This window comes from Podarcis bocagei (genome assembly GCF_964188305.1).
Source record: "Podarcis bocagei genome assembly, chromosome: 15".
Classification (NCBI taxonomy): domain Eukaryota; kingdom Metazoa; phylum Chordata; class Lepidosauria; order Squamata; family Lacertidae; genus Podarcis; species Podarcis bocagei.
The window spans coordinates 21104144-21123089 of NC_138141.1; the positions used below are offsets into that span (position 1 = coordinate 21104144).

General features: G+C 39.8%; 1 protein-coding gene and 1 long non-coding RNA gene across 3 annotated transcripts in view; one reads left to right on the top strand and one right to left on the bottom strand.

Annotated features, from left to right (window-relative positions):
- SIK2 (salt inducible kinase 2) overlaps positions 1-18946 on the bottom strand; it is an 82211-nt gene that overhangs the window by 25548 nt on the left and 37717 nt on the right. For both annotated transcript variants that reach the window (XM_081172497.1, XM_081172496.1), the window contains exons 4-6: positions 12502-12663; positions 5169-5293; positions 1856-1979 (exon numbers count right to left, since the gene is read on the bottom strand). In XM_081172497.1, the coding sequence (XP_081028623.1) occupies positions 1856-1979; positions 5169-5293; positions 12502-12663 (411 nt within the window). The remainder of the gene's footprint in view (positions 1-1855; positions 1980-5168; positions 5294-12501; positions 12664-18946) is intronic.
- On the top strand, positions 7353-12075 carry LOC308573956. The gene is made up of 3 exons (XR_014002278.1): positions 7353-7957; positions 10837-10944; positions 11834-12075. It is a non-coding gene; the product is annotated as an uncharacterized lncRNA (long non-coding RNA).

Consider the following 18946-nt stretch of genomic DNA (forward strand, 5'->3'; position numbering starts at 1 on the left):
AGCATTTAAGACCTGTACGCAAATGTACAGAAATACCTGTCCATGCCCACAAGGGGAAGAGGTAGTGAAGGTCAGGGGAGTAGTGACTGAGGGGGTCAGAAAACATAGCACAGAAACATTCCATCAAGAACTGCTCAGTCGTGTAAACAGGAAACAGTGGAATGCCTATGGAAAAGCTAAAACTAAAAAATATTGTGTGGATGGTCATGTACTAATCACACACACACAGAAAAATCAGATGTGAACAATCTATGGGAAACATTAATTCCCTATCTGGAATACCCCTTGATGGTTTGACACCAACACTAAGAGCCTGTAACAAAGATTTTGATAGGAGGCAGATTTTGGGTTTTTCCAGAAACAAAATATGAAGACACTGCCACACTTTTCAGCTCAAGATCAGCAGAAGCATAGATGAACGAAGAAGAAATGGAAAACATGAAGTGAGGAGAGGGAGAAATGTCAGAAGGGAAACATAACAAGGTGATGATCACATTGCTTTAGAAGTTTTTCATGCAAAGAAGTGCTGTTGTTTTTTGTTTTTAAAAGCCACAGTAATGGAAAGACTACAAGTGATTAAGATTAAGCACACAATGGACATGCAAATAAAGGGATGTGCATGTAGTTTTGAAGTGAGTTAGATAGGTCCATTCATTCCTGCTTAGCATCATGACATCCTAGCTGCATTCCATGTCACATCAAGCAGCTATCATATACCAACCTAGAAGACTTAGCAGTGGCTAGAGCACTGCTGCTCTAGGATGCTGCTCTGGTCAATGCTAAAATCATCGGACAAACATCCTCATAGCCTATTAAACACACATTACAGCTGGTAATGCGGCCACTCAATAGCATTGTCTTACATACTGATGTTTAGGCATCATCAGGTTAACATGTGTTAATATGGCTGCATCACTAAGCAATTGGATAACAACTTCCCCCATGTGCAAGCAGCTGTATTATGTACTATTATTGTATACTCAAAGATGGTTTTCAGGCAAATTAAGCCATAGTAACTGTGAAATTAGAAATAACTTGCTGTTTTAGTCTAAATCTCTGCACTTTTTTGCCATAGGACGGAAACGAATATTTCTTTAGGACTTCTATCACCTTCATCACCAGCAGAATACAGGCAATCCTTGCTTTGCACGTCGGTTACGTTCTGAACTCTCTCTCTTTTTAAATATTTTATTGGATTTTTACAATTTATAGTCAATCAAAAAGGCAATATAACATTTGTCACATAAAAGAAAAAGAAAAAAAAACCCTCCCCATGACTTCCCTCAACTTCCCCTTCTGCTTCTTGAAATATTTACTACTTCTGCTTAATTATTATCTTATTTTTATAATCTTATACCTCAATACTCTTATTTTCTTATCAGTTTTATACCAAATTTTCCTTCATGTTTACATATTGCAGTCAATTTCATTCCATGTTATCCTTACCCAACCTTTGATTTTATTTTCTGACTTGTGTTTAATCAAACCCTGCTAGTGAGTTGGTATCTTTACAGTATTTCTGACGTTCTGAACTCTCTCCACACAAACATACACTGCGCATTGGTGGGGCCCACATAAAGTGTTCTGCCCTTTCAGTGATGCTTTAGTGACATTTTCGGGTCACTTTCAAGTTCAGCATCGTGTGTACATGGACATGCATCAATCAGTCATTGCCTGTATTACAAACAATAGGAAAAATTAAGCCAAAAAGCCTTACACAAAACTGTTTAGGGAAGTTTTTAATGTTGGATCTTTTACTGTGTTTTTAATATCCTGCTGGAAGCAGCCCAGAGTGGCTGGGGAAACCAAGCCAGATGGGTGGGGTATAAATAAAAAATGATGATGATGATGTTACCTTCAGACATGAAATAAGGGATTCGGAACCTCCCTTCCAGAACCCGTTGCCTCAGGATGGGCAGTGTAGGTCCGTCAAAAGGCAGTGCTCCACATACTAAGACGTACAGAACTACACCCATGCTCTGAAAGAGAAAGAGGAGTTTTAGATTTGACTTTCAAAACATGCGGACAACTGTACCTTGCTCCATAGTGTGCTGGTAAAACCCTTATATACTAATGTTTTCTTTCCGGGGGCTTTTCACTACATCTGAATGTTTCAGTATGTAAGCAAGGTATATCCAGAATTTATCCCATATATATAACACAGACTAGCAAGGCCTACAAGCTGCTGGTAGCAATAACACCATTAACCTTTAGAAGCCCATGTCTAATTTTTCATCAGATTTATTTAACACTTGATTGTAAGAGAACCTCTTATGTGGTTTAGAAAAGCATATTAAAAAAACAAACTTTAAAATTATTGATAAACAGTTAAGAGGTATTTTAAAACATACAACAGTAGCTTTAAGAAAAGGATAAAACACATGTATCATCTGTACATGTCAAAACATACTGCTTTTTTGTCTTTCAGAATTCTGCAAAAAGCCTTTCCATACATTGTACCAATGAAACACATTTCTATAACTTGGCTGCAAAAGCTGGGATGCTGACTTGTTGAGGAATCAAAATAATTTGGCCAGGACTGTATTGCTGAAGCATCTCTTGCTTCAAGCATTCCTACTAGGGAAACAGGGAGCCAGTTTTTGACACCAAGCAGATAAGAGAGGAAGGAATCCATTCCAAGTCACTATGGCTGAACTGCAAACCAACTCAGAACCTAGTGTAGTGACTTCCCCATCGTCTGCACGTTTGTGTTCCAGCAAGCCAACCGTGGGTTCCATTTTATCAGCTGAATCTGTTTAGAAATGACTTCTCGATACTAGTTCTCAATTGCAGAGTTATGATTTTATTTGGAATTATTATTATTTGCCTTCAAGTTCTTCAGTTGGGCAACATCCAACTGAACTTATGGGCACCTCTGGAACCCGCACCTTCCTTAGATCACTTTAAAGGATAGAAGTTCTATCTGCAACTCTGGAACTGCAAACAAGACAGGACCCTGAGTGAGACTGATGAGGGAGTGTGGGATCTACAAGCTAGCTTTACTCAATAAAATATAAACGACCTTCAACAGATGCACCAATATTCTTAATAAAAAACCCTCCTCTCCCCCCTCTTCTGCCCCGACCCTATACTGCATACAACACTAATGTCTCGTATCAAATGTAACTGATTTGTAGAACGGACTACAACCTTAAAAAATGCACATACCAAGAAAATCTTGAATAGAAATTACTTTTAAAAAATAAAATCTGAATCCCACCCTGAAGTTTGCTTGAATTCTCTCTGCTCAGAGCACAAAAGTGTGATTCTCCCTAGTTCCCAACTTGCAAAAGCTTACGAGAAGAAATCCCTGTGAAGGTCAGGATAAGAGCCTCAGATCCTGATTCTATGCAAAGCCTGTTAAGATTTATTATGTAAGACGGGGGAGGGCAAAGAACAAGGGAAGAGACAAAGTCAAAGTAGCAGCAATGTGCTAATAATGACTGAGCCTGCTGGAAAGTATGCACAGTATTTGGTAGCATTAAATCTGCTGAACAATGTAATGCCACACAGAGACTGGGGTAACGCAACAACAACAACAAAAGATTTATCTTTTCTCCTTTAAATGGAGAGCATCTGTTTCCCAATGACAAATTTTGGGAGCCTAGGCAGAGCACTTTCCTGAGCTGTTTTTGCCGCTATAGATTTTGAGGGGGAGGAGAAAAGGCACCAATCCCACCGTAATTGTGAGAATCACTGACCAATTTTGTAAGAGGCACAAATTTATTTTTCAAAAGAACATTTGCATTGTACAGCCAGTGCTTTTCATCTGGTTTTGAAAGGTATTTTTGTTAGCAACCTAACAAAGTCAATAGCTTCCACAAATATTTTTCAAAACTCCTGTTGATCTGGCACATCCCCACACAGCATTAGGTGCTGTAAATCCTTGGGTGTGTTTGAGGTGTGTACCGAGTTCATCTGGAAGTTAGAGGACAGCGGGCGCAATGAGGCGGTAACAGTTTCCTCATTAAAGGGGAACTCTTGTTGAGATGTGTTTATTTGTAAAACAACGTGGGTGTCTTCACAGAGAAGAACGCAGCACTAATGTCTGCACCCTGCCTCCTTTCCAAAGAAAACCAAGACCAAGGGCCAATTCCAATATGGCAATTTTCACTGCATCCACAGTGCGAATGATAACAAAAATATAAATATAGCAAAATATGCTTGCCATAAACAGTCTGAAGGTATAGACTAGGGTTGCCATAGTTCAAAAGGTGAAAATCTGGACACAAAAGTTGTTGAGGTTGGGTTACCATACATTCAGATTTTTGTGCACATTAAAGCGATTTCCACCAGGAAATTCTGGACGGATGGAAACCCTAGTACAGACCAGGGGTCAGCAACCTTTTTCAGCCGTGGGCTGCATAGACCTTCTGATGTTACTGTTTTCCTCACTGAAGTAACTTGTAGGCTCAATCCCATGACTGAAAACTTGTGCCATAAATGCGGCGGGACATTCACACTGACAGATTTTAGCCCCTAAACTCTGGCAACACAATGGACAGCAAAACCATGCTCTGGAAACATTGCTAATACCAGGAGACACTAAGACCCAATTACTTCCCCGCCACCAAAAAAACTGGAGAGCAGCAAGCCTGGCACTGCATTAAAAGAACCTGGATCAGCACATCCTCTCTCCTGTATGTGCTTTGCAAGATTTTCTTGTCACCTCCATGTGTCCTTTTCCATTAGAGTAGCATGAAGCAAACACACACACACACACTCTTTTTGGTTCAGCCACGGGCACCTGCCTGCAGCAGAATTGTTCAAGGCAAACTGTCTTGTCCTCTCAACTGAGAGGATGGATAGCAGCCATGTGCAAATGACTCAGACAATCCCTCTGGCCATACAGAGAATTTAGAATCTTAACTTTGGTTTGAACTCCCAAGAAGGAGGAATTAGCAAGCTAAACTGCAGCATAGACATAAGTGCATAGATTCAGTAAGAGAGGACCAGATTTCTGCATTGGCCAAATTGTTTCCTCTAATACAATAAAGACAAGTTTCAAAGTAACTCTTGCTTCCCATTCTCAAAGCTACTGGGGCCTTTATGACTTGTCTTTAAAAGCAAGACCAACTTATCTACCAATTAGGAAGAGCAATATAACATGTTAACTAAAATTTAGCAGTTTTTAAAAAGGGATGCTCAATTTAATACAATTAAGATACCCATATATCCAGCTGCGGACCCTCGTACTGCTGGCCTTCAAACACCTCAGGGGCTGCATATGGGGGGCTTCCACACCATGTTGTCAGAGGCTCACCACTTTTGTAGAAGTTGCCAAATCCAAAATCTGGAGAGAGAGAAAAAGAGAGAGAGAGTGGGTAATTGATAATTTAGCTATATTTTTAAGTCCAGGCTGAATGTATTTATCTAGTATGCTCAACAAAACAAAATGGAACCTAATGTATATTAAGCCCCCAAATCCCTGTGGGCTCTTTGCATTTGTGGGGGCCCTAGTTTGAGCCCAAACGATATACAAAAACACTATATGTCATATGACATATGCTCATGTCTTAGCAGCTCAAGAGAATTTATCTAATGCCTCAATAAGAGTTTGGGCTCTAGCAAAACAGTTCAAATCCCGAGGAAGAAAATCCAGGAGCAGACTTCTCCCATCATGGCATTTTAACCAGACCCCACACCATCAAGGCAAGTCATATTAACTTCATACCAGATGCACCGTGCCCTGTTTTGCCACTTGAGGAGAAATGGCAACATGCCCCTGCTGCCACACTTCTCTTACCCACGAAGCAACAGCAGCAGTGGTGCCTTCCACTGAGATCTTGCTGGCATCTCATGCCCTCTGGAAATGGTAGGACGGGTAGCAGAGGAGAGGTCGGCATCACCTCTTGGGCTTCCACTGCTTGGGGCGGGTGCCTCACCCTGCTCTGCCTTATCAATGGGCCAGGCCTGGTTCCTACCAAGCACCATCAAAGGTTAGACACAGAGTAGTACAGGAAAGACATCTCCTTCCCTTCCTGTTACGAACTAACGTTAGGAGCTGCATTGAACATTTGTAGAACAATAGCAGCGTTTGGTTCTTCCAGGCCTTCAGTTTATGAGTTTCCATTAAAGGCTGCTTGTGCTGTTGGTGCTGCTGCGTACAATTAAGTACTGTGACTTCACTGTGTGGGTACTACGTATAGCCCCAATTATTTTTATATATCAATCAGAGATGTGTAACTAGCACACAGCTAAGATAATTAGCCTAAAACTATAAAGACATTGTAGAAACAGGGTACAATTTTACACAATGGCATTGTCCATGGTCACTCATTTTGTTTGATCCTATGAAAAAGATTTTTTTTCTGGAAGACATGGCTAGAACAACCACAGGTGTCTGTGATGATGGTGTTAGGAATCTGAAAGCAGTTTTTAGCCTTGATCCTGAGAATGCAGGTGGTCTGGATTCCTGTTTTCCTACCCCCTTCTTGCCACTCTTCTCTGGGTACTCCAAGTTCTGCTCAGCATGGGGTCTCTGCCATGTGATGAAAACTCTCAGCAGGAAGTTGCAACTACATTAACTACTACCAGCCCACCTATATGCATTGCAGATCCATTCCCAAGAAGCGACTGAAGTTACCCTTACCATGAGAGCCTTAAAAGGAGCTAAAATATAACCTGCATAGTAAGAACAGCTTCAAGGGCAGAACTCACAGCTCAAGAGCAAACGCAGAGATGAACAATTAAGCAGCTTGGTGAAGAGGACACAATGGAGTGAATGCAAGAGCCCATTTGTGCTCTTGTACATTTTAATGTCACCTGCAAAGCTGGCATGATAGTGGAAACAAAGGATCCTAAGGGCACCAATGTGAACCAGTATAGTATTCTTGGTTTAAAAGGCTCCAGGAGACAAGCTAGTGCATGTTTCCAGTTCTCTCAACACTTTATTCCATCAAATACTGCTGTCAAAAGTATAACACACAACGTTTGCATAGTGTTTGTAATGCAAGATTTGTACAGCATGACTTCATGCACACTTGCTATTAGCATACTAAGGTGCACGGACTATTACTTCATAATGGCCTCTCTAAAAGAGCTGCTCTTACTACTTTTCCGTGGAGCACAGAGGCACACAAGCTAGGTTTCCAACTGTGTCGTTGCAAAGAATCACACCTCAGACTAACAAGCCTCATATATTCTTGAGCAAAATTGTTCACTTGTGAAGTTCCAGAAACTTTGAAGCGAAACTCAAAGCGAGTTTGGTAACAGATGTTTGTTTAGTCTTATCTCCCAACTGCATAGTTCTAAGCCAAGGCATGCAAGTGCCATGTGGCATTGGTCAGCAGACAGCATGACTGGATAAATGCTGCAGTTGTACAGGCATCATAGAGACTTTGGTCCAGTGGTGAACACGCTGCATTATGCTGGAGAGCGAGATCCCAGTTTACCTTGCATGACCTGTGCTACTAGAAGCAGCTTGACATGGACTCCTAGTGTGATACGGACAAACTCTGACTCCATATTTCATTCAAAGGTAGGGGCCTTCAGACGGCCCTAATCACACACCTCAGGGTCTAACATGTCCAACACTGGAAACAATATACAAAGGTGGAACTGATTTCCAAGCAGTTCTGCACCTGCACCTCAAATATAGGAATACAGACCTAACCGACTTTGCACTTAAAAACAGCCATTTTAAAAACCATTCCAAGAGTACAGTACACATCACTATTTTCAAATTTGATATGTCAGAAGAAAAATGCCAGTGGCGCAAGAAAAATCATCTGATTTTGCTGCTCTTTGACCAGATAAGCAGATGGCCTGGTGTGCATGTAATGCTAGACCAAAGTTTAGCATTACAAGAATGAGCCACACACAGTGAACCTCAGGCTTGTCTCCTCCTTGGGCATGGTTGCGAAAAGGAGACTGGAAGGTTTTGCTTACAGGTTTTTGCCTGCTAACACAGTCAGTGCCAAGCAAGAGTGGTTTTTGCTTCACTATTTTCCCCGGGGTATGTAATTGCTTGTTTTACTTTGGATGGTGACTGCTGAGATTATGTCTTATAAATTTTGTGGCCCACCTAGAGCCTTAAGTTTGAGTTATTTAAGAATGTTAGATATAGATAAATCCAACGCAAAACCTAAGAGGATAACAAAAGGCATTGAAACTGTTTTGGCTTTAAAAGAAGTGGGTGGCTGAAGGGGCAATATGCTAAACATTCACACTCATAATGGCTGCTTTAAGGATGGCTATAATAAAAAGGAATGTCAAGAAAGGAAGAAGAGCCACAGAATTAATTGCAAAAGGGATCTTATGAAGTCACTAATAGAATAGAAATAAATTAAATACTTGCTGAGGGCTGTAAAGGTATTGATCTTTTTAATGGCAGGGGACTGGCTAATTTACTTTGAGGTCCTTCCCAGCCGTGAAGTGATAATCTTCTAGTAAGGAAGAAACTTGTTCTCCCTTTATTTGAACACTGCTGGGAAACCCAGATGGCTGTTCATGTCACATTTCCCCATTCATTCTATCTTCCTTCACCCTAGAAGCTGGAAAATTAATCTATGATAACTAATGCCCTCTGTTAGTCAGTTTCTACTACCGCCTTTGCTGTGAACTTTTCAAAAATCCACCCTAGCAAACTTTGAAAAGAGATGAAGCAAATTATTCCCACCTTGCTTCCTATGCAGGTGTAAAGACCCTTTCCCCACAATTCTCAAATCTGCAATACTGAGCTGAGATTTTAAAAACAACAACACAGAGACAGACAGGAAAACAACAATATTTCCATATGAATTAAAGCTTTTTAAAAAGCATCTTACTTGGGAAATTTCCAAACCAGATTATGCAATACTTTTGATAAGGTAAAATTACAGAGCCTTGTACAACCAGGGAACACCTGTTGGGCAATACTGCATGTCAAATTCACACACACACCAGTTTTCTGTGATGTTTATTATTTAATACTAAAGTACGAGATACAGCAATCCACAGCAAAGGGCTCCAGAGCAAAATAAGCTCCCTTCCCCTACAGTTTGAAGAATTTGAAAACTCTTTTGTCTAAAAAGAGCAAATGAGTTTTAAAGGGGAGTAATTTTAAGAAATTGGGTTTGTTTGCTAGCAGAAGGCATCTCTCCTCAGCTTCAGGAGGGAGATGTGTGGATCTTTTGTTATTTGGTAATGTGAGCAAGGCAGTAATTGCAAAGAGAGGTGCTGATAAAAGGAAAGGAATGACTGAGAGGCATAAACCTGACCCACTGCAGGAACTGAATACTGATCACTGATCACCCAGTTCTGACGTCAATGCATGTTACACAGTCCACCAGCAGAAAAGGCTGCTGTGAGCCCTTTCAAAATAACAGTCTCCCGTCCCCGCTTTCCTTCAAATGACCTAACTGCATTCAAATCATGGAGTCCTCTCTTCTGCACAGCATCACACTGATGCTCAAACTGCTTTGCTGGATTTAACCCTCCTGGCCTTTAAAGAGGCTAATGTGGACTTTAAGGAGTGGGTCGAGAACACGCAAGACAGCAACATTTCTGCCAGCTCTGAAGTGCTGCAATTACAATGTCAGGCCCAGACGGTTGCTTCCTTTTACAAAGGGGCCCACTGAAACACAATTCTGTGTCATCACTTTCACAGCACCTGGAAGACTGATGCGCCTAACAGTCTTCACAAGCCCCTCAAAAGCTAACCAGAAGGACAAATATTTTCTCAGAATAGCCAACAGAACTGTGTTTTCTCCCAAGAAGTCTGGGAGAAAAATTGCCAGGCTTGCACCAAACCGTTCCCCTCTCCATAGGAAAATTCACATAGAGTTCATGCAACCATTTATCAAGAACAATGACAATAACAATGACAACAACAACAACAGCAATAATAATACCCCACACATCTGGCTGGGTTGCCCCAGTCACTCTGGGTGGCTTCCAACACATATATTAGAACTTGCTTAGATCAGTCATCCAAACCACCCATCCTAGCATTAACAGAATTTTAGCAAACTATTCAGAAATCTGGGTAAGAACCAGGAGTGTAAAATTCACCAGAGAGATTATCATTGTAGCAAGTGGCTACATGACCCAACGTCATATGTTACCACATGGTAAATGGTCATATTTAAAGTATTTAAAAATAAGGTCAGTATTAATTTGGGTAATTAAAGGAAGTACAGAGATCTTCAAGCAGGCAAGACACATGCAGTATCACAAACAGTCATTTGAAGTTCAAAAGGGAGTGCCCAAAGCCATTGAAAAATACATAGCTCATATACTGAGCAAAAATAGTATGAAATGATGTAGTGATTGACGATGGCTAAAGCAGTTTTAAAAAGAGACAAATTCCTGGGGGGTATAGGCCTGTCAATGAAAACTGACAAGGATAGCCAAGTCGAGCCTGCACTTTCAGAGGAAATGTTCCTGCTATTACTAGTAGTTGGGGAATTAATATGGGAGGGCTAAAGCCTTCATATCTTTGATGTGAACTTTCAGGAATCATCTGGCTAGTAAGCGTTAGGAACAGGTTGCTGGTTTAGATGGGCACTTGTTCTGATCCCAGGACTCTTTTGAAATATAATTTAGATTTCAATGCAGTATAGTGAATTTCATGCTGGATTAAAGATAGGAGCTACACAGAATCAAATCCTTGCTCTGCTACCTTGGACCAATTACTCCCAGCCCAACTTACCTCCCAATATCATTGTGAAAATAAAATGTGTGTTGGTGAGGAGGAAGCAAGGCTATGTGTGGCTGTCATGCATTTCTTAGGAAAAGGGCAGAATAAAAATGTAGTAAGTATGTCAAGAACCCATGGAGTGGAAACTCAGCACAAACTTTGAGCCTTTAGGTCACAGTGTCCAAATATTTCAATTTTAGTGTTCATTTTTACAGCGCTGAAATCATTATGGAGGATACAGAATCTGACAAGTGCCAGAATTCCAAAGAACATGGGTTGCAACAGAACAAACAAACAAAAAAGCATCACCCATTCTGACAGAGGTATGAAAAACCAAGACACTTGATTACCACATGCAGATGTCCGAGACTGCCAAATCCATCCTTAAGGCACACAGGTGTGTCTTTAAAAAGGGACAATGGTGCAGCCCAAATTGATAAATAAAATGCTGCTGCTGCTGCTGCACAACAGCATATGAAGGATTCTTGTCATCAATGCAAACAAGTTACACACAGATCTTTTGCTGTGTAGTTTTTCTGTCCTTCAACCCTTTATTTGCTGCCCTAAGAGGATCCCCATTTTTCTCAGCACGGCAAACTACATAGTGTGAGGAATCGAACACTTCCCCATTTCCCAACTTCCCGTTTAAAATGTGTCTATTGGAGATGTTTTAAGTGAAAAAATTAGAAAAGAAAATAGTCTGCAGGCTTTTTTGTATGCAAGTGGTCCATTTGTTATAGGGGCAAACTACTTACTTCTCTGCCTTCCCTGCAAAAGAAAACCTCATTCCAATATCCTCTTAATATCCTGGGTTTTTTCATGCATTAAGGCTAGTGCTTTATGGTCCACTGAATTTCACTAATTTCAGTGGAAGGAGTAAGTCTTCTCTGTAACACCCATCAAGCCAGGCTTGGGTAGGGTATGTGTGTTGTGTGGGGGTTGGATTCACCACCGCACCACAGTGCATGGGCTATTGCAGTCTTCCCCAACCAGGTGCCCCCCAGATGGTTTGGAGCACAAGGCCCACCAGCCCCAGCTATCACATCTGGAAAGCACCAGGTTGGGAAAGGTTGGCTTCTTGTATCTTTCCCTCCTGTATGAAGTGCTACTGTTTGATACCAGCACTGTGTGTCTTTCAGAGTGATTTTTAATTTCATGGGGATTTGTTTTTAACAAGCTAACTTTACTGCCAACTTTTTTTCTTTGGTGCAGCTGCTCTTCTTTCTCTGTCATCTATCCCTACGTAAGAAAATGCTAAGAAGCCTTAAACAGTCATTATTCCCTCCTCCTTGAAGCTAAACACCATCTGGAGAACTTGCCAGACATCTTTTATTCCAAGAACTCTACTGCTCTATAGAACTCTCAGCAGCTTAAAAATGAGTGTCCCTCATTTTTGAAATTCTAGTCTGGCAATCCAAGGATCCTTAGTATTATACAGAGGCAAAAGAAAATTATCTATTGCAAGGAACATCTGCTGTGTCTAAATTTGTAATTAAAATTAAATCAAGCATGCTAAAATAATCCAGAGAGTTTCCATTTTGAGCTTTTTTATACTCAAGAATTATTTGATTAAATTTGATTGTAGCCAGCACATCTGGCAATGCTAACAAGTTGTCATGACACTACAAAAATTCATAAAACCCTACAAAATTACTGCCATTTCCCCCCAAGAAAGAAATACAAGCAGCAGCTATTTTTAGTAAGAACTTAGTGTCAAAAGCCTACACCACCCATAATGCAAAGGGGGCATATCAGGAAATCCTCTCTGTCTTTCCACTTTCTCTAGGGCTGATATAGGAAGTCTGCCAAAGTCACTTGGAGGAAAGAGGAATTTATTTCCCAGGCACTAGGACAAAAGGGGGAAAAAAGTATTGAGGTACCTGCTATTTTAATATTCATGTTGTTATCAAGCAGGAGGTTTTCAGCTTTGAGGTCACGGTGCACAATCTTACGGCTGTGACAGTATTCGACAGCGGAGAGAATCTGCCAGAATTTGCGCCTGGCCTCCGACTCACTCAGACGGCCATGGTTAGCAAGGTAATCTGTAGAAAGAAATATGGGATTCAATGAGTTAATCACATTGAAAAAATCATCTTCAGGCTCTCCAACATGCCCCACAGGTAGACATCAGAGATAGTATGTTATGCTCTCCCCAAGTTCACTAGCAAACTGCATTGTGATACTTGTGAGGTTAACTGCATTGTGAGGTTAACTTTTCTGCTCCAAAGTTTAGTCACTAGGAGAAAGCCTTGCACATTCTTGTTTTGACAAGAACAAAAAACAGTAACCTCCTCATTCACCAGAGACTGGATGTTTCACTCTTCCTTCATAGTACATTCTGTCCTGACTGTTTACTAGAGTAACCAGAAGTGATGTCTTTGCTTGGGGCTTGCCTTAAGTTTCCTATATGTGGCACAAAGAGGTGAAACAGAGCAGGTAAAGAGAGGGGAAGTAGACTGAACTAGTCATTTCCTCACAAAAATGGAAAGCAAAAATATACAGCCTTATAGGTTCCAAGAAAAATAATAAAGACAGCAATCTGGTATGTTTTCTTTCTAGTTAAGGATTCTGCAGTAAAGGACATCTGTAATGGTGCAAACCATTTCCAGGAGTCAGTATTTCCGAGGCATTTGGGTGACCCTCCACTCTCCTTTGATTTACACTGCTATAGAGTGGGACTTTTTATTTAGTTTGCAAGTAATAAGTAAATGTTAACATAAATTTATGGTGGCAGCACAGTAATGGGGAGCAGTAAATTGTATAAAGGCCAGTTGACCAAGCCAAAAGCATGAACATTAAGGATGTATCTTAACTGGAAAAATGATATCCACATAAAAAGCAAGCCCTGAAGAAGGGTTTTGCGCATGAAACATGGCTGAGGACAGTGTTCTTCCTGTCGAGTGCAGAAAAGAGAAGCCCATTCAACACATGCTGTGTGCTCTCACTGCAACATAAAGACAGATGCATGTCTCCCTATCCCCTTTCAGAAAGGAAATGGTAACGTGCTACTTTCAGAACCAAATGTCTTGCTTCTTAAAGGAGGAGTTGGCAATGCAAAGTCTGTGGCTATACTAGGCCCAGAAAAGTTTTCTCCCCAAAATTATTCTCCTTGTCCATCACCCTGTCTCCCGACCCCAGCCCCAACCACACATTCCATCCTGGCAAACTGACATATAAAACACAGTTGCAAAGAATCAGGAAGTAGACTGTCAAGAACCTGGAAGATGGCACTGATTTGTTGATTAGGTGGCTTATTATGAGAAGTGATTTTTTGGCCTTTTTTTTAAAAAAAGGAGGGACACACATTAATGGACTAGTTTTGGACCAGTTATTTGCAGGATGGCTGCATCCATCTTAACCTGCCTGGACCTTGAGGTTGGTCTCAGATGGCCTGCCATCAAGAACTCTTAGGTTTGTGAGACAAGGGTAAAGGAGACTTCTTGGTAGAATTCTCTTTCTCGATTGTGAATGACTCCTATTCTATTGGTTTATAAACTGAGCTTGATTTTTTAAAAAAATCACATTTCTTTTTAATATGTGGTAGCCGGTATTGTTTTAACTGCCTCTGTTTTCAGGTTATAAAGTTTTAGTTTTATATTGCAGTTTTATTGAAATGGTGCAATATGTTTTTGATGCAAGCTACCTTGGAAGAGTTTTGCTCTGAAAGGAAGCACATACACATTATTGAAACAAACAAACAAACAAACCTGCTCAATAGATCTGGACGTGACAGATACAGATTATAGCATATAGTAATACAACATTCTTGTTAGAGTGTAGCACAATTCATTTCCTTAGAGAAGGGGAGAACTTACCTATGTGAACTGTATTAATCAATAGTAATAAACAACTACTGATCAAAACTGATTTCACCCAAGTGCACCTTTTATGGAAGTAATGCTGACCATCTACTCTACTGAGGATATGCAATCTGCTCTGCATAGATACATTTTTCAAGAAAGAACATGAAATATTTCATTTACACCTCTTACATCCCCAAATGATATCGTCACCTCAACAATATACTTAGCAGGACAAGTGAATTGGAACAAGACAAAAATGAGAAGTAACCAAGTAGGTTGCTAACAGACCAGCCAATACATTCACTACGATAACAGTTATGCCTTTATTTAGCCACTACAGCAAATTTGGTCACGGAGCAGAAAACATCTTCATTCCTATATACTTATAGGTTGCAAGGAAAATAGCAAAATAATAAAGATAGCAATGTAGTATATTTTAATTCCAATTTCTGTATTCTGAAATAAAGGGCATATTTCTGTTCAAGCAGGGCTTGATGTCCACATCTACTTATGTATGTTTGACTGCTAAACAACTTATGCATGTTTAATTGCTTTATTTCCCCTTTGCATTACTATGACAAAACTCTTTTAGATCTGTCATATACTCCAATGCAGCAATGCACACTGAAAAAATCTGAAACAAAACAGCCAACCTCATGCTATCCTAGTGTAATTCACTAAAGCTCCAATTTACCACCCAAGTCAGTAACACTTCACTTGCAACAAATCTTAAACTTTATTTTTCTGAAAGGTATCCAGCTGCAATTTTCAATCCCATATCAGATAGCTGCCTACCTGTATGGAGAGACAGATGGAAACTATCCTTAGTGTTCTTAATGCTGGGGCTGTGATGTCAATTAAATTGATCGATAAAACTTAAAATTAATTAGGTCTCCAGTAACAAGTTGCCATTATTATTTATTATTATTTGACTTATTAGTTGCTTAGTACAAAAAATGCTCTAAGCTATTTACAAAATGTCAAAAGTCAAAAGGGTGCAACATAAAACAACACATTTCCAAAAAAACATTCTAATAACCCATAAAAAGACCCATAAACCATCAAAAAGCTACAGCAGCAAAAACATTCTCATCAAAGGAATAATCAGCCAGCTTGACATACGCAGTCTAATGAAGACCTAACAAAACATTAATCATTATGTCCTTTCTTTGGGTGGCAAAGTTGAAGCCAGCTAGCTGGCTTCCACTAAGAAAAGCATACTATATAGAAAGATAATGTCTGGGGTGACTGATCAAGAGAGTTGTTCTGACCTTTGTGGGATATCATATAGAACCTCCAAATGCAGAAGCACTATATGTGATTTTTTAAAAAAGCTTCAGATGTGATAAAAAGCACAACAAGTTAGAATTTAGCCATACTCTAGCCATATCAAAATCTATGCAAATATAAAAATCAAATTGAAAATGTCTTTCTTATTCAGATGACAGACCTAAATCATTCTGCACTACATTTTGCCTGCTACTCTCAACGAGCTCAAGAGGATAAGGTGCACCCAGTCCAGAATTGTGTTCCCACAGTGGCCAATCAGATACCTATACCTATGCAGGATGCACTCAAATTCATGTTCTCCAGCAACTGGTATTCAGACGCATACGGCCTCTGATAGAGGGTAATGGATGCCCATCATGACTAATAGCCATTGACAGTCTTTCCTCCACAAAACTATCTAATCCCTTTTAAAGTTGCTCAAGCTGGTCACTATAAGCATATCTTGTTAGGGAATTTGTGGTAATGAACATTCAACTGAGCAAAGTACAGTGGTACCTCAGGTTACAGACGCTTCAGGTTACAGACTCCGCTAACCCAGAAATAGTACCTCGGGTTAAGAAATTTGCTTCAGGATGAGAACAGAAATCATGCGGCGGTATCAAAATTGGAAACAGAATTGTTAGATCCAAAAACTAAGAATTTGTCAAGAATGTATAACTTGCTGTTGAAATGGAACACTCAGGAAGAAACGGTGAAATCAGCTATGATTAAATGGGCACAAGATGTTGGACATAACATAATGATGGCTGACTGGGAACGGTTATGGACCACAGGTATGAAATTTACGGCATGTAATGCCTTAAGAGAAAATTTAATGAAAATGATTTATAGGTGGTACATGACACCAGTTAAGTTTCAAAAAATCTACCATTTGCCCGATAATAAATGTTGGAAATGTAATGAGACTGAAGGTACATTCTTTCACCTTTGGTGGACGTGCCCAAGGATTAAGGCATTCTGGGAGATGATTTATAATGAAATGAAAAAGGTATTTAAATATACCTTCCTTAAGAAACCAGAGGCCTTTCTCCTGGGCATGGTCGGCCAATTGGTGTTAAAGAAGGATAGAACTTTTTTTACATATGCAACAACAGCAGCAAGAATACTCATCGCGAAATATTGGAAGACACAAGATTTACCCACCAGGGAAGAATGGCAGATGAAGTTGATGGACTATATGGAACTGGCGGAAATGACTGGCAGAATCCGAGACCAGGGAGAAGAGTCGGTGGAAGAAGACTGGAAAAAGTTTAAAGACTATTTACAGAAATACTGTAAAATTAATGAATGTTAGAAAGATGTTGGAATGAAGTTATATGGCTTTAGTAGAAATGTTATAAGGAATTAAGTATAAATAGATTGTTAGAGCATTAAAGGGAAAAATAAGGTTAGAATGTGTTAAGACAATTATAGGATAGAAAACAGAGGAAGATGGAAAGGAATCGCTGAAACAATTAATAGAAGTGGAATACAAAAAGGGAGGTGTGAGGAGGTCGTGGAAATTAGTGAAAGAAAGATAAGATATTGAAATTGGACTGTGTTTTAAATGGTTTTTGTTTTGTTTTGTTAGTTGTATGTTAGTGTTTTGCAGGTTTTTTTGTATTGTATTGTATTATTGTATGTTTCTTTTTTTGGTTTTTTGTAGTGTTGTGTTCAATTTGTTGGAAAACTAATAAATATTATTATTTTTTTAAAAAGAAATCATGCGGCGGTAGCACGGTGGCAGCGGGAGGCCCCATTAGCTAAGGTGGTGCTTCAGGTTAAGAACAGTTTCAGGTTAAGAACGGACCTCCGGAACGAATTAAGTTCTTAACCTGAGGTACCACTGTACTTCTTTTTCTCTGCCCTGAATCTCCCACCATGCAGCTTCTTCGGATGACCCTGGGTTCTAGTATTGTATTATGAGAGAGGGTGTTAGCTGTTCTTGCTCTTCCATTCACCCGCAAGTGATGAATGAAGTCTTAACAATTACTAACTGATGACTGAAATACTTTTAAGATGCTACAGATAGATAATGGACAAGGGCTGCAATCCACACTTTGCTGGAGGGGAAATTTAGCAGCAAAGAAAAACAGCATTCTACATCTTGCAACTTGCACAATGAAACTTAATACACAGGGAGTAGGAACAAATATTTTCCTCCAGCAATATTTCAAATACAAAAAAAGTCAAAGAACAAGTCTAATTTACAGTAAGCTAAGCTGTCTGTTTATGGTACAGAACAGAGCTGGCAAAGAACCTCAAGGAGAAAACTCTGAAATCTGCTTGCTATAGAATAATTGCACTGGACTTTACTGCATCTATCCCAGAGCAGGTTGCTATAAATTAGGAGGCAAGAGAGAGTCCATTATATGTTGCTTGAAAATAAATAATCTTACTGAACATGTGGTCATTCTTCTAACCTGATATCAGAATACATAAAAGCAGAATTCTGAACTTTCAGCACAAATCCCGAGAGTATTTTTCTGGTGGACATTTAGATTTCTCATAAGCATATTTTTAGTAATAAGAATAACCACAACTACACTAGATTGGAATCTCACTAGAGAAAATCTATCAGGGATTTCCCTGAATGTCAGACTTTCAGTATTCCTCTTTACAAAGTGTTTCTCAAGCCAAAGCAGCCCTTTGCTCACGGTACCTTAACTCTGTTGGTCCTGGAGGCAGGCTATGCAGAGAGTGGTTGCCTTCCAGCAACAACAGGCCAATTAATTCATCCGAACTTTTTACAGCAATGCAAACATTCTCCCCCCGCCCCATCTTTCTCATGTTTACTGCACTCCCATGTCATTTTCCATCACAGTCCTTCCTTGCACATTTTTGCGGATAAATAGGCATATTTTTTCGAGTGGAACACACTGAGTTGTATGCAGTGATAGTCATACTCAGGGAATAGACCCATTGATCCACTCATTTCAATGGGTCTACCCCGAGTAAAATGTCATTGGCGACAACCCTAACATAATATTTCATCCAAGTATCAGCCACAGTAGTGGAATTTTTAGAAAAATAACATCTACATCAAAAAGGGTTCAGCTTCAGTAACAAATAATATTTCAATAGATTAAAAGAGATGTGGATCCCCATTTAGAACCCCATTAGTATAAGCACTTAATGAATAAGACAGTTTCCACCATCGTCTTGACATGTTAGAACACAATATACATCACAATAATCAATCCAGAAGATGGGGATGTGTTTATGGTGCATGTGCATGAGGGAGGGAGACTTG